General features: G+C 44.2%; 1 protein-coding gene across 16 annotated transcripts in view; it reads right to left on the reverse strand.

Annotated features, from left to right (window-relative positions):
* The window catches only part of RFFL (ring finger and FYVE like domain containing E3 ubiquitin protein ligase), a 66,177-nt gene that overhangs the window by 11,396 nt on the left and 28,299 nt on the right, over positions 1–26,482 (reverse strand). For 12 of the 16 annotated variants that reach the window (XM_058560378.1, XM_058560374.1, XM_058560375.1 and 9 more), the window contains one exon: positions 6,229–6,416. In XM_058560378.1, the coding sequence (XP_058416361.1) occupies positions 6,229–6,408 (180 nt within the window). In that variant the 5' untranslated portion in view covers positions 6,409–6,416. Of the gene's footprint in view, positions 1–4,831; positions 4,923–5,050; positions 5,228–6,228; positions 6,417–26,482 lie in introns of those variants that run through there. The other 4 variants (XM_058560381.1, XM_058560382.1, XM_058560383.1 and 1 more) reach the window with 4 other exon arrangements.

Consider the following 26,482-nt stretch of genomic DNA (forward strand, 5'->3'; position numbering starts at 1 on the left):
ATAGTCAGAATCAGACACTCTAATGTGGGGCTGAAGTAAGTCTGCATGGCTGAGATAGTTATATTTAGTTTTGTCTAAGTGTCACTCACGTAGTAAAGGGAAATGAGGGCCGGCTCCGTGGCTTAGCGGTTAAGTGTGCGTGCTCCACTGCTGGCGGCCCGGGTTCGGATCCCGGGCGCGCACCGACGCACCGCTTCTCCAGCCATGCTGAGGCCGCGTCCCACATACAGCAACTAGAAGGATGTGCAACTAAGACATACAACTATCTACTGGGGCTTTGGGGGGAAAATAAATAAATAAAATCTTAAAAAAAAAAAAAAGAAAGATGGCTTAGGCCGGCCCCGTGGCTTAGCGGTTAAGTGCGCGCGCTCCGCTGCTGGTGGCCCAGGTTCGGATCCCGGGCGCGCACCAACTCACCGCTTCGCCGGCCATGCTGAGGCCGCGTCCCACATACAGCAACTAGAAGGATGTGCAACTATGACATACAACTATCTACTGGGGCTTTGGGGGAAAAAATAAATAAATAAAATTGTAAAGGGAAACGAGGATAATGTTTACGATCCAGTTTTGACTATTAATACTTAGAAGGCATTGCGAAAGGAAACATAACAAGCTCCCTTATTCTCTACACAGTTATAACCAGACAATAGATTGTTCAGAGATTGACTTAAAAGGACTCCTGGTTGCACTAGCATCATAACGGTTCTGGGACCAGTAGCCACTCAGGTAGAAAATGGATGTTTTGGGGTATGGGGGTTCATTCATATCTAAAGCTTTTCTACTGGGAAATGAAATGTGCTTAGGATGACTGATAGTGAAATGAAGAGGCTTCAGTGTCATAAAGCTCTAGGTCTTGACACGGAACATTACTTAAGTCAGTGCAGTTTGACAAGACCTAGCTTGACACAATTAAAAAGCCCTTAGTCGCTCAATCACCCAGATCTAAACAACTCTCTAGTCTTTCTTCAAATGTGTGTGGCTTATTGGATGCAAGATCAGAATGCAAAGACAGCAACCCAGCTTCTGTGTACCCCCTGCTCACCAGGGACTCTAAAGTCAGCCTACATGTAAAACATACCCTAAAGGAGTAAGATAGCATTCAAGGCCAAAATCCCAGTTTGCAGAGGCAGGAGAGAACAAGGAAAAGGAAAAAACACTGTCAACAAATGTGGGCAGAATGAGCAAAGGAAAAACGTATGTATAAACTCTATGCAAATGGTGCAAACCAACTGAGTAACAAGGTAGCATGAGAGATGAATTAGTGGAGCCAACGTGCCTGCAAAAATGCCAAGAGTGCATGCAAACATCCAGCATCAAACAGCTGGCGGTAGGGGCGGGCCCCGTGGCCTAGTGGTTAAGTTCGGCACACTCCACTTTGGCGGCCTGGGTTTGCGGGTTCAGATCCCAGGCGCAGACCTACACCACTCATCAGTCATACTGTTGCAGCGGCCCACATACAAAATAGAGGAAGACTGGCACAGATGTTAGCTCAGGGACAATCTTCCTCAAGCAAAAAGAGGAAGCTTGGCAACAGATGTTAGCTCAGGACAAATCTGCCTCAGCAAAAAACAAAAAAACGCTGGCAGTGGCACTTCAGGCAGGCACCGACCTTCAAGGATGCCACGTGGGTTGCTCCCCTTTGCTAATCCGCCCTTCTCTTATTCCTACTCCCTCCCCACCCATATTCCCTGGTACAGGCCAGGCCCACTTTCTCACCCTCCTCCTCACCATCCTTCCTATAGGCATTCCTTCCTGCAGTCCACTGAGGAAAAAGGGCAGCCTGAGAAGTGACAAAAGTAGGATTAAGTCCTGCCTGGCCACATCCTAACTAAGGGAACTTGTGCAGAACAGACAACCTCCCAGAGCATCATGCTCCTCTCCTGTAAGGTCAGATGGTCAGCCTACCTCTAAGGACTACTGGAAGTGTCTCATGAGATAATGCATATAAAACCTTAGCATGAGATAGGCACTCACAAAAAGCTAACAGTCACCTCTTACTCCCTTTCCCCTGTGCCTCATCTCCGAGCTTTTGCCAGTCCCTAGGAACCACCCCCACTCTTTCTACTTGAGATTTGAATATCTCCTCCATGTTTCTAAGGAAGGACAACCTCCTCTTCCTCATCCTTCCTCCTCGAACTGGTCCAACTAAAGAGGCTGGGTGCCAAACTCCCTCCAAAACTGTCAGGGCTGCTGCTCAACCACATGTAGGTATTACCAATACAGATGGGGTATTTGGCTTGTGGCAAAATTACAGCCTGCCGTTTCTCTCCAACACTGGAAACTCTAGGAAGGCAGGGGATACATCTTACTTATGTTCTCTCTATAAAGTCCTTAATGTTATCTGTGCTTTGTACCCAGTGAGCATTCAGAAAATACTGACCCCAATGAAGAAAAGAAAAAAAGACAGTAGGATCCATGTAATCACTTCAATTCAACCACTTCTGGAAAAGACTTTTTAAAAGCCTGTAGCTGTTAAATGCCAAACTCTTAAGATAAGAAGGCTGAGCCACTTAAGCATTAAATTACAAATGAAAAATTCTCATAGGAGAAAACATCCTTAATATTCACAAAATTCAGTGTGAATTACACAAAATTAATTCATACTTCTGTGGCAAGAAAATACTGTACCAATAACCATCTTTTACCATCCAAATTGGAACTTTACTTCTCACAAAAGCTCTTCTTGCTACAGAAGCTTTCTTCTGTCTGTGTGTGTGGCTATGTATTTGCTCCCATCCTCCTGTCAGACTGCATGCTCCTTCTTAAGCAGGGATGACTTTCTTCATCTCTGCCTTCCTAGCACAGGCAATGCCTGATACACGGTAGATATTCAATAATTTATTTTCCAGTGAATAAAGTTCCTTATTTTAATCATTGCCATGCTCCTAGGCACCCAGACCAATATCCTGTCACCTTCAATTTGACCTTCTCCTCCTACATTTCATCTGTCTTCATCTGCTGCATGCCCATGTATCTTAGTAGCTAAGTACCTTAGTGTCTCTGAGTCTCATATTTTCCATCTGTAAAATGGGTTAACAACCACTCCGTCACAGGGTCTGACTAAGAGGAAGAGTTGCTCACTAAATGGTAGCTATATCCATCAGTCTCAGCCACCCCCCCGACCAGGCTCTGATGACTTCTCACCAGGTGTAACAGAGCCTCCTAAGCTCTACTCCTAGCACTCCATCAAACCACCCTCCTAATGAAGCCACATCTGCTGCCTGAAATAGGACTCACCAGGTCATTCCTTTGTTCAGAATCTTTTTTTTTTTTTTTTTTGGTGAGGAAGATCAGCCCTGAGCTAACATCTGATGCCAATCCTCCGCTTTTTTGCTGAGGAAGATTGGCCCTGGGCTAACATCCATGCCCATCTTCCTCTACTTTACATAGGACGCTGCCACAGCATGGCTTGACAAGCCGTGTGTCAGTGTGCGCCCGGGATCCAAACCTGGGCCGTCAGCAGCGGAGCCTGTGCACTTAACCGCTACCCCACGAGGCCGGCCCTCAGAATCTTTCTGATGGTTCCTTGTTGTCTGGTGGCTACAAGCCCCTTACTATGGTAGTCTTGGCCCTTCCCCACCTGATCCCAACTTTGTTCCACCCTAACTTCCCAAGTATTCTGCATTCTGGCCAAACAGGCCACTCACAGTTCCTAAATACACCTTGCACTTGCCCCACATCTGGTGCCTTTACTTCAGCCACTGCTTTGCAGATCAATAAACCTTCCTTTATCCAGCTAGAATTAGCAATTCACCAACAATGCCTGATTCCTTAGTACTTAACTTATGCAGCTGACTGCTACTAGTTCTTGATAAATGTGGGCCTCCTTAAACCAGACAGAAAGCTCCCTGAGGAAAAGGCCTATGTCTTACTCAGCTCTGTCTCCACAAAGTTATAACCTCCAGCTGCTAGCACACTGCTGGTACAGAACTGGGCCCTCAGTGAAAATCTTCAGCATGGAACTGTCAGCCATAAGGTAATGACAATAGAAACTCTCTGGTCATCTTCCTCTTTTTCAAATTGTTCTCAACTCAATTGTCGATTCATTCGTTTATGTAAAAAAACTTTACTGCCTACCTACTGTGTGTCAGTCACTATTCTAGACACTGGGGATAAAGTTGTGAACAAAATGGACAAAATCTCTGTTCCTATGTACCATCTGAGAAGACAGGCAATCCACAAACATATTGATGTCAGGTAGTGATAACCACTATAAAGAAAGATCAAGCATTTTCTCACCCTCACCTAACCGTCCTTCTCCCTTCTCTGGGGGCAGCTTCCTCAGTCATTCACACTCTCCCTTCTGGCTGAGCAATGTCAAGAACCAACTGGATCGCCTGGTTCTCTCAGCTTTTCAACACGCTTGACATGCTGACCTCTGAGCCTGGATCACCACCAGTAACCTCTCTGCTCTTTCTCTCTCCATTTCCACTCCATAGAGGATAAGTGATGTTTAAAAAAAGGTTCAAGCAAACCTCTTGCAAATTCATGCTGCTTCATTTAAATGGGTTTTCCCTATACCTTTCTTGCCAACTATTTTGCCACTTCTATGAGCAGTTGTTCCTAGCATTCCTCACTGTGTAATAATGAAAACAGCAAGATCTCTGCTATCCAACAGACTCTGATGTACCTGAGGAGTCCTTGAAACTACTACCTAAAGTAACAAACAATTTCTTCATCTGTAAAATGGGAACAAATAATAGTGCATACTTCATAGGCTGTTGTAAGGTTCAATGAGATAACGCATTTGAAATGCCAAACTCAGTGCCAGGCAGGTGACAGTACCCAACAGTCCTCCTTCCATCCCATCTCAGATCCCAATTCCACTCACCATCTCCATCACTGAGAACACTGAGGCCACGTGGCGCCAAGTTCCTTCGACTCTGCACTCCAGTCTCAATCCATTGACTCAACCTTTCAGTCTAAGTACAAAAGGCGGGCATAACTTCCCGAGTCACAGCTCCCCGGCCGCCTGCAGCAGCCTCCCTGGTTGACTTCTCACAATGACTGGGGTAGCCAAGCAAACTACAAAGCTCTGCTCTGGACCCACCTTCACTGCACCACAGCGAAGTACAGGCCCATCCTTCCTCATCTTACAGGCATCAACACTCCAAGCTGCAGAAATACTGACTTGTTGAATGTCTTCTGGGAGACAGCTTGAGAGTCAAAGACCTGGGTTTAAATCCTGGCTCTGTCATTTAATAGCTATGTGATCTTGGGGCGCTACCTAAGTAGAGGGAAAAGAACAAGTATTTTAATGTCTCTTATGCCATTTGTCAGGAACTTGACATGTAAAGTTTCCTTTTTTAAACTCTAAGCCTTGGTTTCTCATATGTAAACTGGAAGTGTAGGGACCCTAAAACCTACGTCACAGTTATGGTAAGGATTAAATGAAACAAAAAAATCTAAATTGCTTAAAACAGTTCCTGGCATATAAACAGATGGTTTAAAAAGTATTTTTTCCTCTCAAATTTCCCATTATCACAATTTTGGGCTGCAAACCTCTCATTCTGCATAAGAATGCAGAATGTAGTTCTTTCTTTCTCCAGGTCAGGGTTCACCTTCAGCCCCAGCTGTGCTTGACCATAGAGAACATGCTGCCTCTGGGCACTGACGAAGGGACGGCCCTCACCCGTGCACCATTACCCAGCCAATAATTTTACTTCCTGCTTGCTAGTCTGGAAAACACGGCTACCATGCATTTCAAATGAAATCGCTACAGTAAATAAGCTCAGCCTTTGTCTTGTTAGGGTCTTGATGTACCTGAGACGTCCCTGACATTGCTTTCAATAAAAAGAACAAGTTAATCCTCAGTCAGGCTTTTTATGATGGCAGCTAATGAAGGACATAACATCGAGTGCCTGCTACATTCCAAGATCATGCTGGGCACCCTCTGTAGCTTATCTCATTTTAGTCTCACAACCCTGTGAGACAGGTACAACTGTTAGATCCCCATATTATAGAGGGGGAAAACGAATCTCAAGAAAGGTTAAGTCATACAGCTGCTAAGTGGCAAAGCTGATACCTGAATCAGGTTTAACTGGCTCCAGATCTATGCTGAGATGCTTTGATTTTACTTGGCTTGTTGTTCTTTAATACTTTTGTGAAAGGAATGGGGCTGGGTTACCAGGATTGCAAAGGCAAGGCGGCAGGCATTATGGAAGGGTCAGGGGCTTCCCGAGGGCCCGAGGCCGTAGCTGCCAAGCAGGCAGAGCAGTCAACACTCACCTTCCTGGCCATGTTTGCGAAGTGGGCCCCACAGGCCTTGCAGCTTGGTTCCAAGCCTGTTGGGGAAGGGAAGGAGCTGTACCCAGGGTTAGAATAGGCCTGCGTCCTGGCTCCCTGGGGCGGTGGGGCCTCCTCAGGCTGTCCATCCAGGCAGAACCAGTTGCAGCAGGTTGCCCACATGATAAAATCTGGTGCAAGGGAGAAAGGGGGAAAAGATGAGAGTTAAGACACACCTCTACTGCGTTTCCATTCCTGAGGGCACAGGTGAGCAGGGATACTCAACCCACACCTGCCACCAGAGTCAAGGTGGGGACATGCTTAAGAGCCACGAATTTCTTGCCACCTCCTCTAAATACACAGTTGCCATTGCACATAAGAGGTGAGTATAGACACCTGATCCGCCAGGACAGCAGGGACTGCCAAGATGGTGCGCTACCTTTGAAAGATTGCTGAGCCCTGTCTGGGTGTAATCTGAGATCTAACTTGAGATAAAATCTTTTGCCTTAGCAATTACAAGTGGCCTAACACACACTTTATTCAGGAACATGACCTTGCCCCTAGAGCTCAGATAGATAGAACTTTATCATACACACACACACACACACACACACACACGTATAATTCCACACTCACATTGACCATGCGGAGGAGGTTTTATTATTTCCTTTGCATAGATGAGGCAACCCAGGCTCAAAGAAGTCGGGTCACACAGCATATATATAGAGAATGGAGATTCTGAACACCCAGGTCTTCTGACTCCAAACCTAACATTCTTTTCCCTTTACCATGCTGTCCCCCTTGATGTCCTCTTCCACCAGCCAGCAGAACTAATTACTTGTACATTTGTACCTCCAATCCTACATAAACTTCTATCACAGCACCTAATGGTTTGTCGCACAGATATATGCTTACCCTTTGTTTTCTACCACTAAACCATAAATTCCTTGAGGGCAGGGTCTGCTTCTTATTCCATGCCTGTATTGTACCCTGGGAGTGTCTTCATATAGCAGATGCTCAACACATGTTCGCTTCCCTGCTGAATCAGTGCCTCTGGGGGTTTATTAAGAAGTTTGGGATTATTATTCCCATTTCACATCTCAAATTCAAAGACAAGGGCGTTGATGATTTTTTAAGATTACAGAACAAAAAGGATCCAATCCCTCAATGTCAGAATAACCTAAAGATTGCAAGAGAGTCCCCTAAAATACCAAGCACTGCTGTGATAGGTAAGAGTGTGCTTTTCTCAGTAGACCAACTCAGTCAATATGGATATTTTGACCCTGACTCTGTTTACAGAGATAATAAATGAAACATTTAGTGTTATTACTCAATAATCAGTTAACACAAAAGAATGGTACTTTCTGCTCTGCCTCCTTACTCATTGAAAGTGCCTTTGTTAAATCATAGTTCAAACATGTGGTAAGCTGGAAGGAACTAAGAAGTCAGCTGGTTCAACCTTGGTCATTTTACAGAGGAAAAGAAAGAGGCCCAGCAAGGGAAAGTAACTTCCCGGGTCACACAGCTTCTGGAGGCCTCTTAACTACTCTAGGGACTTTTTAGCTTCCCAACACTGCTCCCAGTACACCTGTGACATAATTCATCCACTTTTGTGGGCGTGTCCGATTAACACCTGTCTCTGCCACTTGCCTGTGACCTCCATGAAACAGTGATGAGAGTCATACAGCGCCCAGCAGAGAGGCGGCTCAACAGGAACTGGTGATGAGTGCAGCACATGCAATATTTAAATCTTAACTAACCACATATTCGTTCCATTTCCTACAAATCACAAACATGTCTGACTCACTGTTACTTGCCGGAAGACTCTTAAGTTCCCAGGAGACAGGGACCTAATCTGCCTTACTTGCAACTAATAGTTAACACGGAATAATGAAGTAAAGAGCAGTTAAATAAATGAGTTCTCTGTTGGCAAGAGAATGGAGACAAAGTGGAGTAGTAGCCCTCTGAAAGAGGAATTCCATAATTCTTTAAATCACCTGTTGAGAGAAGCGTCTGGACAGTGTGTAAAATACACAGAGCAAAGGATCTGGAATCAGAAGACCCGGGTTCCAAGCCCTGCTTTACTACTTATGATCTGTGTTACACCTCTAATAAGCCGTAACCTTTCTCTACTCTCGGGACATTCTCCAGGCTGTGAAGCACTAAATAAACATTAGTGGTTGCTACTAGCATTATAACAACACTTTAACTATAATTTCTCTGGGAAGGCACAAGTAAAAGAACACCTAGACATTTCACCACAATTACCATTTAGCCTCCTGAGCTTATCCCCAAAAGGGACAGACAGACCTCTGACAGATTTAGCAGGGTGTGTTAATTAACTGAATAAGATGAGGGTAGGGGAGAAGTAGAGCAGCTTTGGGACAAGGCTGTGGGTGATTCACTAACTTCTGTCAAAATCTCCCCCATGCATGCACCTTTACTGAAGCCAGTGCCTTGCGGTGTGTTTCCAGTGCTAGGTGAGTAAGGCAGAGTACCTACTCTCAAGGAGTTCATGGTCCAGCGGGGAACTAGAAATGTAAAACCCAAAACCGAAATTTCAGGGTGCTCAGTGCTTCAACAGAGGTCTGTACAGTGTAGGGGTAGTTACAAAGATGGAAATAATCAGCTCCTCAGGAGTGGAGCGGTGACCACAGAAGACCTCTCAAATGATGTGCCACACATATCCTGATGTGGGAGTAAATGGGAATTTACCAGAAAGCCAAGAGTAAAAAAATTTTTCAAGAAAAAAACAGCAGGCACCATGGCATTAAAGAAACTACAAAATGCTTGGTTGGGTCCAGGATAAGGGTACAGCAAGTAAACTGGCAGCCACTAAAAACCTTATATTCCATGGAAAGGAATCTGGACTTTATCCTATAGGTAATGGGACACAATTAGGGGTTCAGGCAATCAGGTTTTGTGATCTTATTTGCATTCTGGAGTGGGCACTAGAGCAGTGACCAGTGGAGAACAAGTCTGCAAGGGTGGGGTGGAAGCAGGAAGCTGCTGCAGTAGTAGAGGCAAGATGTGAGAATATGGGTGTAAGAGAAAGGGATAGATAGGTCTCTGACAGAATTAGCAGGATGTGTCAATGTACTGAAGAGGTGGGGGAAGGGGGAGAGATGACAGAGCCTTGGACGAATCTCAGGGTCTCTGACTTACACAAGAAGATAGACAGTGGAATCACTGACTGGGATAAAACTCTCTGGAAGAGGCATGTGTCTGTGTGTGAAGAGGGGGCAGGTTAAGACGACCAGTTGAGTTTTGTACCTATGGGACATGCTGAGGTATACAGAGACACAGGGGGATGGTCTCGGTTGAAGACAAAGGTTTGGGAATCCTCAGCCTACTGAAGTATGTAAAGGTGGAGTGAGGCAGAAGACTGATTAGACAGTCTGAGTCAAAGAGAAGACGGCCTGGGAGAACCCTTGGGAACACCTGATCTAAAAGGCAAGCAGAGAGGCGGCCAGGTGGCGCAAGTGGTTAGGTGCGCACGCTCTGCCGTGGCAGCCCAGGGTTTGCTGGTTCGGATCACGGGCGCGCACCGATGCACTGCTTGGCGGGCCATGCTGTGGCGGCATCCTATATAAAAAGTGGAGGAAGGATGGGCATGGGTGTTGGCCCAGGGCCAGTCTTCCTCAGCAAAAAGGGGAGGATTGGCAGATGTTAGCTCAGGGCCGATCTTTCCCACAAAAAATAAATAAATAAAATAAAATAAAATAAAAAAATAAAAGGCAAGCAGAGGGGCCAGTCCCATGACTTAGCGGTTAAGTGCGCGCGCTCCGCTACTGGTGGCCCGGGTTCGGATCCCGGGAGCGCACCGACGCACTGCTTGTCCAGCCATGCTGAGGCGGCATCCCACATACGGCAACTAGAAGGATGTGCAACTATGACGTACAACTATTACTGGGGCTTTGGGGGGAAAAAAAAGGAGGAGGATTGGCAATAGATGTTAGCTCAGGGCCGGTCTTCCTCAGGAAAAAGAGGAGGATTGGCATGGATGTTAGCTCAGGGCTGATCTTCCTCACAAAAAATAAAAAAATAAATAAAAGGCAAGCAGAGGAAAACCAACCAGCAGAACAGAGATAGGAAGAACGCTCAGAGATGGGTGAACTCGAAGAGTGTCTTTGAGTTTCAAGAAGAAATTATCAATGCTGTCAAATAACCCAGAGAGTAGAATACAACGAGGAATGCAATAATGCCCGATGGACCTAGTTTTAGGAAAATGTGAGTGTGCTCTGTGCCTGAGCAGTTTAGGAAGAGAGAAGCTGACTGATAACCATAGGTTGGAAATCGAATGAGAAGTGAGGATGTGCCAGACTCTAAGGATAAATCACTCTTCAAGAAACTTGACTGTGAAGGGAAAAGAGAAGGCAGTAGCTGAAGAGGATCCAGGTCACTAAGAGAAATGCAGACATATTCATAGACGGCAGAGAAATCCCCCAAAGACTAAGAGATTCTAAAGGAAGGGAAGCTGGCAATACATTATGGGAGTAAGGGCCAGAAATAGAAAGAAAAGTGACCATGTGATCAGATTCAGGGGTGAACTACTCCTGGGCAGGAGGAAGGTCACCCTCTTTCACCAGAGAGTGGAACAGAGATGAAGACAAATGTAACCAAAGATAACTTTACAGCATTAGCAGAGAAAGGTAGAAAGAATGAAATAAAAAGGGGCGGATGTATTTAACCACAAGAAGAAAAACTTTCCTTTCACCCAAGGAAATCTACATGTTACAATTTTTCCCTAAGAGGTAAAGACTTTGCCACATAACGGGTAAGACCCAGTTGGTAAGGCACAATCAATAGGAAAAAACTGGAAAGCTGCCCAGCTGTACACTGTTTAAATTCATGTGCTTTAACAAGCACTCAGGAAGCACCAGCTATGTGCTGGGCACTGCGGATGCCAAAAGGATTTCCACAAGGTCCTTGCCCCCAGGGGACTTCAGGCCCAGTAAGGCACTATAGATAGCTCAGCTCAGGCCATCCTGATACAAGAGTTAAGAAAGCTCTTAGCTGGGTGTCAAGAGAACCTATCTTCCTCAGCACTATTTTCATTCTCTCAGTTTTGGTTCTAATCTTAGCTGCCTCTTCTGAACAGCTCTGAAAGAAAAACCGTCAGCCTGTTCAAGTATTTGGCTACTCTGAGAAGGATTTGGCTGTGTGAGAAGACTTGAAATCTGCTGCTCTGTTATTCCACGAGCTCCATGTTTAGGTGGAGAACAGAGTCTTATCCTGGGGACCCGTACACGTGGGGAAGAGGTTATTATGGGAAGGGTTAGGTGGAAAGAGTCTCCGGTGCTAAAATACCTTAGACCTGCTCGGCCTCCAGAACAGGTTCACCAAAGTCAGCAGACTAGGCTTTTACTCTTCTTGACATATATTTAAATACCAAAAAGACACATTTCCTAACATGGGCAGTTAAAAGTATTCTCTTGCCAAACTGGAAAGCCCTAGGTCGAAATGACAGCTATATTCAGGGTTATTTCAGGAAGTGAAAGGAAAGAGTTTATAATGTTAACATTGCCATACAAACTAAACACTTTTCTCTTGGGAATATTTTTTCATCCCTCAGCCCTAAATAGATACACACACGGCATCTGAATATGTTACTAAAGGACTGAAAGTGGACCCAACTGTGGGTCCCAGGGGCCCGCCCGGTGGCGCAAGCGGTTAAGTGTGCGTGCTCCGCTGCGGTGGCCCGGGGTTCGCCAGTTCGGATCCCAGGCGCGCACCCACGCACCGCTTGGCAAGCCATGCTGTGGCAGTGTCCCATATAAAGTAGAGGAAGATGGGCACGGATGTTAGCCCAGAGTCAGTCTTCCTCAGCAAAAAAAGAGGAGGATTGGCAGATGTTAGCTCAGGGCCGATCTTCCTCACAAAAAAAATAAATAAAGAATTCTCCCAGGGGCCAGCCTGGTGGGTGTAGTGGTTAAGTTTGCACGCTCCGCTTTGGCAGCCCAGGGTTCACTGGTTCAGATCCTGGGCATGGACCTACACACCACTCATCAAGCCATGCTGTGGCAGCATCCCACATACAAAAAATAGAAGATTGGCACAGATTAGCTCAGCAACAATCTTCCTCAAGCAAAAAGAGGAAGATTGGCAACAGAGGTTAGCTCAGGGCCAATCTTCCTCACGAAAAAAAAACAATTCTCCCTATGTTGACATCTTTGAAAAACTTCCCTCTCTGATCTACAAACCTCCTTCTGATCTTGAAAGAAAATTATTATCAAATCTTTACTGAGGGCTTGAAAATTCCTTCTCCAATTCTTCTCACCCTCTTCAGAAAAGGTGGACTTGGCAATTTAATCTTCAAATACAGTCTCTGACTGATTTCTTACTGAGTTTATTTGAAACCTGCCAGGCTCTCCTCTTGCACTTTGCCTAAAGGAGAGCAAGATGGGAGATGAGGGCTGGGGTAAACAAGAAAATTGACTATTCCCTGTGGAAGAACCCTGTGGTATGAGACAAGAATGGCTACCTAGCACATGGGATTTTGTCAGCTTGGTAAGTATACTGGTATTTCTTGAGAGACTGAGTCCTGGTGAACAGGAAAATTACAGTGTGAATAACAGGGAAAGATAAATGACCTAACCCAGGTAGGCTGAGTACACTCATTTTTAGACACAAGAGGGGAGATAAGGTGATTTCTCCCTAGTAAGTCCTAGAATCCTAAGTAATTTTAAAATAATCACTTCTCCACTTGTTCACCTGCCCAAGGCAAACAGTTTTAAGTGGATCAGTGGTTGTCATGGGCTTTCCCATGGAGGAGAGTGGGCTCAGAATGGACCCACAGAGTAGAAGGGTCAGAATGTCAGTGTCCTAGTAAAATTAGTGCTAGTTTGCAATGCAACTCCAAAACCACCTTGCTAACCACCAAAATCTAAGGCAGTAAAGTCAAATCCCCAAGGTTCTCATCCAATCTGTTCTGATTTTAATTAACTGTTCTGTGTGCCAAGGTACTTTTGCAACAACAGGCTTTACACAGATGCATAAACAGCAACATCTCGGAACTGTAACATACAGCGAACCCACTGTATAAGACTTTACAAAAATCCTTTAAAAATACCTAATTAAAATGCCTCCAATCCTCAAAGAAGTACCTTTCTGGCAGGGCAAATCAGAAAATGGCAAGGTGGCAAACCTTATAGAATAGTCTCCAGTTTTTTGAGGGTGGCTTGCCTACTATCACTACCATATTCCTGGAATTGTTAAAAGCATCTATGCTTTAAGTGCGTAAACAAAAGTATCCCACATTATGGATGATTAATACAGAATGGGCTTTGCTTCATTTTGTATATTATGCTTAAAAAGCAATTAAAGTACAATTACAAAGGCTTTGAAAGGAAATGCTATGAAAAGCCTATCAATATGGCTTAGCTATGCCTCTTTGAAATAACTGATAAGTAATTACATATTTTGAGAAGTAAAGAAGACAGTAGCCATTCTCCACTGGAAGAATGCTTTTTACCTGCCAGGCACTGAGCTACTACCTAGAGTTACCTCATGTGATCCTCACCATTCTGGCAAGGCAGATTAGTTCTTCCCATTTTCAGGTGAGAAAACCAAAGTTCAGAGAAGTTAAGTAACTTGCTAAAGGTCATGGCTCGAGTGTAGTAAAGCCAGGATTTGAACCTAAGTTGCTTAGACTCTGAAGCATATGCTCTGTAAGCTACAAGAGATGTGTTCCCCATTCCGCCAAAAAAAAATCAGCCTGTCTACCCTGCAGCCCATTCCCCTCTGAGCTTTTGCTTTCTACCTCTACCACAGCCTTCCCATCAGCACACAGGCATGCTCCAGGACCTCCCAGATTTAAAAACTCTTCCTCATCATAAGGGAAGTACAAATTACAACCACAATGTGTTACCACCAAACACCCACTGGAATGGCTAAAATGGAACAGACAGACACTAGCAAGTATTGACAAGGATATAGAGTAACTGGAACTCTAAAATTGAAGTGTAAACTGGTACAACCACTTTGGAAATACACATACACACACACCCCCCATGGCTTTGCAGTTCCACTTCCAAGAATATACCTAACAGAAATACATGCACCAAAAGGAGTAGACAAGAATGTTCACAGCAGTACTACAGTAATAGCCCCAAGCTAGAAACAATCCAAATGCCCATCAGCAGTAGAATAGAGAAATAAATTACCATATGTTCAGACAGCAATGAGAATAAACAAACTACTGATATATGCAACAGTACAGATGAATCATAAATATAATGTTGAGTGAAAGAAAATAGGCACAAATGCATACTAAATGATTCCATTTATATAAAATTCAAACACAGGCAAACTAATCTACGGTGTTAGAAATCAGGATCGTGGTTACTCTTTGGGGGTAGGATAGAAATGAAGGGAGCACAGGGGGGATCCTGGTAATGTTCTATCTCTATCTCTTAATCTGAATACTGGTTATACAGATAATGTTTACTTGTGAAAATTCATCAAAGCGGACACTTACAATTTGTGTACTTCTCTAGTTATATTTCAATTAAAAGTTTATATAAGAGGGGCCGGCGTGGTGGTGTAGTGGTTAAGTTCGTGGGCTCCACTTTAGCGGCCCGGGGTTCACGGGTTCAGATCCCTGGTGCAGACCTGTGCACTGCTTGTCAAGCCATGCTGTGGCAGCATCCCATATAAAGTAGAGGAAGATAGGCACAGATGTTAGCCCAGGGCTGATCTTCCTCAGCAAAAAAAAAAAAAAAAAAAAGACTGGCAACAGATGTTAGCTCAGGGCTAATCTTCCCCACCAAAATAAATAAACAATAAATAAATATTTATATAAGAGAGTTTTAAAAAGCACCTAGTAGAATATTTGTAACTTGTAAAAAATAATAACCAAAAAACCCCCTTTTGACCCCATATCTCCCTCTCCTCAGTGAAGGTCCTTGTCTCTGCTCTCCTCTACATCAAAACTTCTCCAAATATTTGACTCCACTTCCTCAACCTCTAATTCACTCTTCAACCTTCTCCAGTCTAGCTTGACCAACCACTCCACTTAATCTCTTCTTTTCAAGGTCACCAAGGAGTTCCAAGGGCCAGGTCCAAGCGACACTTCTCTATCTTCATCTTACTCAACCTCCCAGGGGTGCTGGACGCAGTGACCCTTCCCTCCTCCTTGACACTTTCCCCTCCAATCATCTCTCAGCGTCCAGAACTCTGCACCCTTGGTTTTCCCACCTCAAAGCCTCTCTGCTGGTTCTTACCCTCCCTCTGTCCTTAAATATTGGGAGCGCCTGGGCTGTCTTCGGTGTCCTCTTCATCCACGCTCTCTCCCCCGAGGGGACCCCAATCAGGTGGCTTTAACACCATTCTTAAGCTGAAGATTCACAAATTCCTATCTCCATCTCCCCTGCCCTGACAGTGGTCCAAATCGCCATCTCTCATCTGTTACTCACATTTCCCTCTTTAAGCCTTTTGAATGTGCTGTTTGTTCCTTCTGCCTGGACTCTTCTCCCCAGAACATCACATGCTTGGCTCCTTCTTGTCATTTACCCCTCAGTCTAAATGTCACATTCTAATCTCATGCATAACGCTTAGTACTAGAGCTGGTATTATCTGCTTCCTTGTTAGTTGCCTTCCCTAACTAGAATAAAAAATCCATGAGGGCAGGGGCTTTGTGCTCTACTCTATTTCTAGAGTCTAGAATCGCTTCTCAGATGAAAGAACAGCCTCCTAACTAGTTGCCCGACTTCAGTTCTTGCCTCTCTCCACTTCTTTCTCCATGAGGCACCATCCACTTCCCTCCTCCCCCTGTACACATACTGAGAGCTCTTCAGTGGATTCCCATCGCATTTCAGAATGAAAATCCCAACTCCTTACACGGTCAAAAGACCCTGCATGCGCCACCAGCCCCTGCCCACGTCTCCAATTCACGTCGTGCTCCTTTTCCCACCACTCACAAGGCTTCAAGCCACAGTGACCTCTGGGTTCTTCAAGCACACCAAGCTCCTTCCTGCCTCAGGCTCTCTGCACTCGAGCTCCCGGCTGCTACTGCTCCTTCTCGTCCTTCAGGTCTCAACTCAAATATCTCCTCTTTAGAGGAGTCCTCTTCAGCCATGTACACTGGATCATTACCCTTTTAGTTTCCTTCATGGGAAGTATCATAATCTGTAACTATATTTCTTTGTTCCTTTACAGTCTATCTACCCAGAGACCGTAAACTCTAAGGGCAGGAACCTCACCTGTCTTCACTTTTTTATCCACATCATCTAGCACAGTGCCGCTTCAGAGCAGGCACCCAAATAATTTGTGGAATGAACAAACTGAGGTCAGAGGAACATTCAGCTTTTTATCAATATAGCCAATGAGGCAAGCCCTAGTTATCTCTCCTTAGGGCCCAAAGGATTTTATCAATATTTATAGTGACATAAGTGACTATGGAAAAGAAAAAGCCCCTTATCAAAAACAAAGGGTAGCTAACCTTGGACAGGTCACTTAAGCTTTTTGAGTCTGTCTCCTCACCTGTATAAGAGGGATAATACCTCCCCTGTTGGCAGGTAGCTGCAGGGATGAGAAGTAACACAAAGTGCCTAACCTAGAGTAGGTGCTCCATAAATAGCACATTAAAATAAATTATCGTTTAACTATAAGCTGCAATTCTAAAATGGCAACAGCCTAGATGTTCAACCATGACCACTGGCTGGAAAGTCCAGCATCCCTCTCACTCTCTCCAGTCACGCAAATCTCGCAAATCTCGAGTTTCCTACCACCCAAGGGACTGGGTGGGGTGGGGCCTCTGGCACAGCTGATCACATCACCCATCCAATGAAGAATCAATCATTATCTTGAGAACTCACCTGAAATTTAAAATCATCTCTAAACTTGGAAGGCTGCTCACTTTTAAAAAATAAGTTAGTCTGAAAAAAAACATGAACTCTCTTGAAACTGTTTAAAACATAATCTCAGAGTCACAACTGGAATTTTCCAGTACACCTGCCAGAGGTGTCCACCTCAGAAGGGGAAGATTTAAAACGCTGGTGACAACACAATGAACATAAAAGGGCAACTGCTGCATTTGTGAGTAAGCAACCCACAGAGCAACCACCTCTCAGGCTGGCCTCACTTCCTGGGTGTGCGACGAGGAAGCGTGTTCTCTAAGATATGGAGATGATTTCTGAGATATTTACTTTAGAATACAGAATTCAGAACACCTAAGTCACAGAGGAGACAAGTATATTGCGGAACTTTGGAACCCAAGGCCTGAATTCGATCGACAGCCCTGCTGAAGTGGTACACGGGCTGGATGTAAACAAGGATTCGTCCACAAGGTGGGACACAGTGAGGAAAACAACATTTCCAAAGGCTTTAAAACCCAACAGACATTTTCCATCCTGCAAGGTAGTCCTTTGGATGTGGGTAATGGATAAAGCCTATTTTCTAAATAAGATTTTATTTTAGGGCTAAATTTTTAGGAAACAGAACAGTAAAAAAAAAAAAAAAAGTTCCCAAATATGTTTTACTTTGGTTTTAGACTCAGTTAGACCTGACCTTAAATCGTGGCTCTAACACTGAGTAACTGAATGAGCTTGAGAAAGTTGCCTTTCGGAGCTTCAGTATAACAGGAATAAACTTACCTACACCTCACAGGCTGGACAAAGGGTAGGTGTCCAGCATAAAGAGGGAGCATACCTTTACCGGCTGTCAATCTTATGTGAAGAGCAGAAGGCAGTACTAGACACTCAGTAAATGGTAGGCATTACAGTGTGGCAGTAATTAGGATTAAATGTCTTGCCTCTCTCCAAACCCACTTCCAGAGGATCTCTTCACCCTGAGATGTCCAAGACTTCAGACACTAGGGGTCGGTCTCCTCTCTCCTCCAGTTCCCAAGTTATACTTTAACATAAATGACCAAAGCTTGGGGTGAGAGAATCTCCTGTGCTGTTATTTCAGGCGGCAGACAAGGGGAAATCTGGGGGAGTTATTCAGACTCAGGGGTCCTGAAGACCCTTCTCAGATGATCCTAGAAAATTTTATTTCTTAAGTAAAAACACTACAAAACACTTAACGTGTGCCAAGTGAGTTGTTACATTTGCATCTATTGTCTCACTTAATACAATAATCCTGCAAAATTCAGAATTAAAGTGTTCATTTTGTAAATGAAAAGGCTGGGCCCTGAGGATTGGGTAATTGGACCAGGGTCACACAGGTGGAGGTGACGGAATGTAAGTCCAAGTTCTTTGATTAACTGTGGTCCTCCAGACAGAGGGGACTGCTTTCACCGCCCACACTCCCGACCCTAGCACTAGTAATCAAGGGCCTATGTACTGGGAGAGAGAGGTTAACGGACTGACTGTGGGAGAAGACAATGGAAATCACCCAAAGCAGCCAGCAGGGAGGAAGTATTTAATACTAGCTTCTACTCCCTGCTAGGGACACCAAAAAGGGGCACCCACCCATCAAGCCAATCTTTTCAACACTTGAGGACCTTGTAAAAGGTATAGTAGACAGAAAAACCATCCCTGGGAATCCAGAATTTTAATTTATACATCCAGTAAGTCATTTGCATTTCCTACTGACCACGACCTCAGGGCCCTAGTGCTACAGATAACACACTCAGCTTTCTAAAGATAAAGCCCGTAACAGACATTTAAGATGCGTTTCAGTTTCTATTCTAGCCCACCTTTGTTCCAACTGAGGAGGGGTTTTGACTTAACAGTCTCAACTACAACTAATGCTCTATTATCTTCCTTTTAACAAGCGTTCTCACTGGTAACCATTAAATAAAATGAAAGTAAATCCTCTGGGCCGGCCCCGTGGCTTAGCTGTTGGGTGTGCGCGCTCCGCTGCTGGCTGCCCCGGTTCGGATCCCAGGTGCGCACCGATGCACCGCTTGTCCGGCCATGCTGAGGCCGCGTCCCACATACAGCAACTGGAAGGATGTGCAGCTATGACATACAACTATCTACTGGGGCTTTGGGGGAAAAAAATAAATAAAATTAAAAAAAAAAGAAAGTAAATCCTTAGAGCTCATTCCTTGCTCTTAGCTCCAGCTCCCCTACATTCTTTCAGTCCCTCAAATGCCAAGCTTATTTTGGCTTTAGGAACCTCCCTCAAGCTATTCTTTCAGCCTCGACCGCTGCTCCCCCACCACCACTCTCACACGGTATTTATTTCCTCAGGGAAAGCTTCTCTGACCCTGTCTGTGCTCTCATAGCATCATGTACACCTCCCAATAACTTTCATTCATTCATCTGATTATCTATTTAGCACTAGTCTCTGCCAAGCCCTCTTGTAGTCACTGGGGATTCCATGAGGAAGAAAACCAGGCAAGGTCCATGCATGGCATGGTGACTACATTCTGAGGGGATGAGCATTCTAGCAGCACTGTATTTAATCAATTGGCTAATAATTTGAATAATTCTTTTTGAAGTATTCTTCTCCCGTGGTTAGTGTGGAAAGTGAAACAAGAGACAAGAGCAAGTCTACTTTAGAGCTTTACTGCCAGCCTTAGTGCCAGGTAAATATGATCACCAGGTATTTGCTGAAGCATTACTAAGATAACAGCATTAGAGCTTTTTGTGTGTGTGTGTGTGTGTGTGTGTGTGTGTGAGGAAGATTGGCTCTGAGCTAGCATCTGTGCCCATCTTCCTCTATTTTTTATATGGGATGCCTCCACAGCATGGCTTGATGAACGGTGCATTGGTCCACACCCAGGATCTGAATCTGCGAACCCCGGGCCACCAAGTTGGAGTGCGCAAACTTAACTGCTACACCACCGGGCCAGCCCCACAGCGTTAGAGCTTTAAAAGAAAAAGGGGACAGAAATTCATGCTTGAAAATTCCACAATCATGATTCCAGAGTGATCAACAAATTTTAAACCCATATAACCATGGCAATACCTTTAACGAAAGGCCTAATAGTACCATGGCTACCTAACACATGATGAAGATAATCTAAGTGTCTGCTAAGATTACTTGAGCAAGAAAAGAATGGTAACAGACTGACCTTCTAAAAGAAACAAAAAATGTTAAAATTGTCAGTTATTATAGCATTAGAAAACCAGAAGGGGAGAGCCTCGAAGATGAACAAGATCGTCACTTCCATCCCTTCCCTGCATCAAAAGGCACAGAGGGCTTCAGAGCCCTCCCCGAGGCTTTGGTTTGGAATGGTGCTGCGATGAGAATTGCTAAGAATACAAATAAAAATGAAAACAATTGGGGAAGTAAAATAGAAGAAAGAAACGCTAGCAATCAAAGAGACAGACCTCTATCAGCACACCCAGGTCCAGGCAGAGCTTGGCCTGTTGCTACAACTGACACTCCAGGCAGAGTGGAAGGACAAGCATGACAAAGGATGCAAGAAACAGAACAGCAGAGGGTCCTGGAGCATAAAGTGTTAGAATGACAATACGAAAAAGGGAAAAAGGAGAGAGATTTCACTTTCCCCTACTAATAAATTATCTCTTTTCCTGAAGTGGTAACTGCTGTAAACAACTGGAAAACATACATAATAATCACAAGTCATAAATGTTCTTGGAAACTCTCTGGTTTCAACTAGTCTATGACAAATATCTGCAGAGGGACCTCGGCATCTGCTAGGAAGTTCAGGGAAAAGTAATTCTAACCAGTGGAGTTGTGCCAAAATATCACCCTCGGGGGCTGACCAATTAAATGGCTGCTTCTTAGTGTGGTGTTTACGAGAGATGACAGATTGAATACTGCAGCAGAGAAACCTACACATTTAATTTCAGCCCAGGCATTCTGCCCCAAAGGGGGAGTCAATCAGGAAAGAAAGCAGTTCAGAGTCAAGTCTTCTAACCATGCAGAAAACAGAATAAACGGACCTGTAGTTTAACTACCACAGGATCCTTCTTCCATCAAAACTGATGACAAAGCTCATCAAGAATAAAGAGACTCTGATCCCCCTCGTACTCTTGTGCAGGAAATAGGATTTACCACATACGCTTTTCTGGACCCTCTGACTGAAGAAGCTGCTTTCAGGAGATATTATCACAGTGACCGACTAATGAGTAAAAACGTTCACGAAGCCAGGGATGCGGTGAGAGGGTTTCTGGCACTCCTGTGCCCTGGGAAAAGGCAGCGCTTCAGGACAGGAATTCTGCCTAGGATCAAAATTATAATTATGCACTTTACCTTTCCAAAGTGGACTATACCGAAGTCACTGCAGCCAAATGTACCGCGGTGTGGGATGAACAAGGACTCAGATTCTGGTGCTCTCTAATCCCCTTAAACCTTAATTTCCTCAAAAACAATGGAACCTGCCACACTGAAAGGGTATTTTGAAGGGTTTAAAATAATGCATGTGCAGCATTTATTCCAGAGCCTGGCAAAGAATAGATGCTCAATAAGAGTTGGCTATAGACAATTCAAAGAAAATCTTTTTTAGGGCCGGCCCCGTGGCTTAGTGGTTAAGTGCGCGCACTCCACTACTGGTGGCCCGGGTCCGGATCCCGGGCGTGCACCGACACACCGCTTCTGCGGCCATGCTGAGGCCGCGTCCCACATACAGCAACTAGAAGGATGTGCAACTATGACATACAACTATCCACTGGGGCTATGGGGGAAAAAAAGGAGGAGGATTGGCAATACATGTTAGCTCAGAGCAGGTCTTCCTCAGCAAAAAGAGAGGAGGATTAGCACGAAGGTTAGCTCAGGGCTGATCTTCCTCACAAAAATAAAAAAAAAAAAAAGAAAATCTTTTTTAAGGTTGTTTAAAGGGACAAAATTTATCTGCTCTGTCTCCTATCTACTTTTTGTTTTTAAAGACATGCTGATACCTTTAATCAGACTCAATCTAGTTTTCCAATGATCCTCGAAGAACTAAAGGACTCCAGGCCCCTGCCACCAGCTCTTCATTTTACAATCCCTGAAGAACTTCTCAGAGGTGGTTTGTCCTCCATGCAGCCCTAGGCTGTTAACATTTTTTCCTGATTCTCCCCCATTGCTAATGCTTTTGTCACTTTTCCCACAGTCCAGCCGGTTTCAACTTTCTCCCTTAGCTCTCCAACCTCTCTTGTCTACCAAATTCTTAGAACCGAACACATACACCTCCAGCCTCCACCTAGTGCTCATACCTGCTTGCACTGCACTAAAGTCAGATGGGATTTTGTGATAAATCCAGGATGAATTCAGACTAACCGCCCCCCGTCCTCCCACACACCTTTGGCTTGGTTTGATGTTTGATCTCAATCTGAAAATTATGCTGACTCTCTGAAATGTTTTCTGCTCCTGCCGGGATGTGATATGCCCAGTAGCTATCCCGAGGAGCAGAAATGGAGATTTCTACTTTGCCTAGAACCACAAAGGAAACCTTTGTAGTCTCATGTGTTCTCTCCTTGTGAAAATACCTGTGCTTAACCTGGTCGCAGGTTTGACTCTTTGCCTATATCCCACAACAAAGTGCAAACCACCTCATATTCACTACTCCGTCACAGATTCAAGAAAAAAGACACCTGTGCTGACACCAGGAAGTAATGCTGTTCTCATTGATGCTGAGATGTGCTGCTACTTCACCCACGTGCTCCTGGAATTACAAATGGAAGGACAGTCTTCTTTGCAATGTGGCAGGGATACGGAATGCACAAAAACACATTCCCTAGAGCTTTATCTGTCCCATATTAAGGTTTGACACCATCAGAACAGACCTATTCTGAAATAACTCAAGTGGTTATAATAATCCACAAGATCCCAAGATTACTCCCCACGGTAGTTACTCTGCAGCCAAGCCAGCCCCCCTGGTGAACATGATATACAGCAGATTTCACAGTGGGAAGCAATGAGGAATGGGAGAGGGGTTCAGAAAACAGGAGTTCCTAAGACTGTTTACCAGCTGAGTGACCAAGCCCAGGAAATCACTTCTTTAATCTCTTCTCCAGAAACTTGCCTAGGAGTAAATCAGTTCAGCAGTTAGCATTAAATCCAGCCTTCAACATGGTAAGGAAATTTTCAATTCCAAGACTGAAAAGGCCCTGGGGTAATTTGTAAACTACTACACTCAGGAAACACTCAAAAGGTGTGCTAGAAATCCTGGATCCAACAAAAGGAACCTTTAATGTAAAAGGGTGGTGAATTATAGGCTAAGATTTCCCATTGTTATTAAAAAATAAATAGCCAAGCACGGCGTGAATCCTACATCTACTGAAAGTACCAGGTCAGCAGTCAATTCAGTGGTTTCACGGTATAAAACATATGGATGCAATATGGTGTAAGCCAGGAAAACCCACCATGCACCAGGAAGAATGACCTGACCCCTAGAAGATGTGCACCTGTATAAAGGCAAGGGCAGTATAGGACTAGTTACCTTAGCTCCTTTCCAAGCCAGAACCAGGGACTTCTCCAGCCAAGCTCAAATATTAGAAGTCTTGCCTTTTTAACCACACCAAGTTTCAAGCACACAAGTTACAGTGAAGACAAGCACATCCTGTTTGCACTTGACTTCCTGTTCCGGACTGGCTGATCTCTTCACACTGCTGCTCCCTACTCACAAATAGGAACCTCTCATATCTGCCGACAACTGGCTCACTGGACTGTATTTCAATGACAATAAAATACATTATTCTATGAATCGGAAAAAAGATTCAGCTAAAAAGCACAAAAAACAATCATGAGCCTCTAAGAGGCTTTCTGGATTTCCCATGCTTCGTACTGACATCTGACCTAAAGTAAACAATGAAAACTCAACACAAACCGTGCTGAGATAAGAAAATTAAGCCTGAACCAAAACTTGGAATATGAGGGCTGGGAAAAAGAGCAAGAAAAATTGGAAATGTTTTTATTATTAAACACTGGCCTCTTTTCAAATGTGGAAGCCACAGACTTCTGTCGGCCAGTCCCCACTGAGCCGATTCCCAGAAGGGAACCACCCCAAGTGATCGTGACAACTAAAAGGGCCTTCTGGTGAACACTGCCCCCAGTCCAACCTGAGCCTACTGTTCAGCACTGCAAAAGCCTTCAGTTGTAGAGACCTGAAGACTTCACTTCAAGTGAAACTTCCATTGCTTTCAAAGAGCCAGCGGTTCCTCCAAGCCACATTCAGTGTTGGGAGTAAATTTTGGGCAACTAATATCCCAGTTTTTATGGACATGTCATTTAGCCTCTTTGGGTCTGTTTTCTCATCTGGAAAATAGGAGGGTTGGACTATACTAATCTCTAATGTTTATTCCAACTGCAGAAAAAATTCAGAGATTCAACACTAACAGCAGAAGCTTCTGTGGCTTCCTGCATTATTTCTTTGGTCAAATAAGATACCTCTAACATCCCACAGCCCACAGGATGAATCTATGCCTTGGTTTACCTCCCAAGTACCCAAGGATTTTTTTCCCTTTCCCTTGAAATGTCGATCAGAAAGTTTTCCTCTTGCAAGCAATACACTAACAAACCTTAAGGACCGTTCTTTACATATGGTCTTTTTATTAAGATCTTAATGTAATCACCACTCAGTTCCCATGCTGGTCATATGATTCCTGAAGAGACTAGAGGCACGAAAGGATGGAGAAAATCTGACCAGCAGCATGTGGCACTCCCACACAGTGACTGCTCATGGGGAAAGAATGAGGCAAAATCTGAGTAAGAAAAGGGAGTAGTGAAGACAAGTGTGGTGAATCAGGACAAGGGAAAACACAGCAAGTTTAGTAGAAAAGGAAATGGGAAAGGAAAAAGAAAAGCAAAGAAGGGGGAAAATCTAAACCAATGAGCAGAAACTTTAATCTGAAATTCTGCTCATCCATTCATTCATTCATCCAACAGATATCAAACGCCTAGTATGTGCAGAGAACTGAACAAGACACTAGAGGAGATACAGAGGTCAATCAGATCTGCTCAACGAGGTTATAGTCTTGTAGGAGAGAGAAAGGCACGTACACTAACAATTGAAATATGTGGCAGAAAGTGTATTGTGCCATAAAGGAGACGTAAAAGAGAATCCTCTACTATGAGACCCAGAGGAGGAAGTGATTACATCTGGTGAGGGATCAGACAAGGAGACTTCATAGGAAGAACGACATTCCAAGCTGAAAACACAACAGAAACAAGGACACCCTAGTAGGAAATCAAGGACATACAGGTACAGTGAGTAACTGGATTTGATTGGGACATAAGTGGACATGAAGGGAGCGATGGTAATAATAATAACTAGCAATCCAGAGAGCCATGGCTAAATTGGATAGCTGGATTGGTGCCAGAATGAGTATTCCAAAATCAGACTCAGAATTTGAATTTAAATCCAGTGGAGAAGAAGGAAGGGGAGGGAGAGGTTGACTAGTCAGGAGCTAGAAGAATCTCATAACCAACAAAATTAAGATAATGAAATCAACACAAAATCAATGTGTGCAGATATGAAAAGTCCTTCCAAAGAGATACAATGTCTTCAAACCAAAGCAAGAAGAGAGGAGGACAAAAAGGCTTGGATGATGGTATTAATATATTTAAACAAAGAATGTGACCACATCAAAGTATGGTCAACAAAGAAACTTAGAAAAATAGAGGGGGCCATTCTGACTCCAGAATCACCCAAGGCAGAAAATATTGGCGGTAGTTAACACACCCTCTTCTCTGCAGTAGGACAAGGTTCTTTTATGAAGCCTAAATGGGAACAACATATAGTAGCAGTTAGGGGTATGGGCTCTTAAGAGTCAGAGGGACTTGGTTTCACTTTCAGTTCAGCCTCTTACCAGCCTGGACAGAGCTTTGGTTTGCTCATTTGTAAACTGAGGATAATTGTGCCCACTTTGCAAGAGGACCACTGGGAGAATTAAATGTCCTACTGTATGCAAAGCACTTGGTATAAAACCTGGCATATAGTAAGCAATCAATAATCTTAGCTTTTTTGTAACTGTATTCTCCCTCACAAACTATTCTATCGTATTATTCCATGCTCACCAAGCAAACTTGATATTATTAAATTTCATTTCTCAGATCTCTTGGTATTGAAAAGCAATATCCTAGCAAAATCCAGAATCCTGTTAACAGAAAAGGAATCCTGCACTCAAATAAATTGGCATTCCGTTCTGAGCAGTCACTCAAGTCTGAATACAATCCTGTCTCCATAAGACTGATCATTTCCAAGCACAAAACAAAATACATTTTGTCACCTGAGAACCAGACCTAAAACACAGTAACCAAAACCCTGAGGAGGCTTCCTGAGAAGCTAGATGGTACTCACCAGGCCAGCCCTACCTAATGCCACCCTCAATCTACAACAAGCCAACTTGGATAATACCTTCCCATACTTGTCCTCCGCCTTCCACCTCTCTCATACCCTTCAATTACGCACTATGAT

This window comes from Diceros bicornis, chromosome 18 (assembly GCF_020826845.1).
Source record: "Diceros bicornis minor isolate mBicDic1 chromosome 18, mDicBic1.mat.cur, whole genome shotgun sequence".
NCBI classification, from domain to species: domain Eukaryota; kingdom Metazoa; phylum Chordata; class Mammalia; order Perissodactyla; family Rhinocerotidae; genus Diceros; species Diceros bicornis.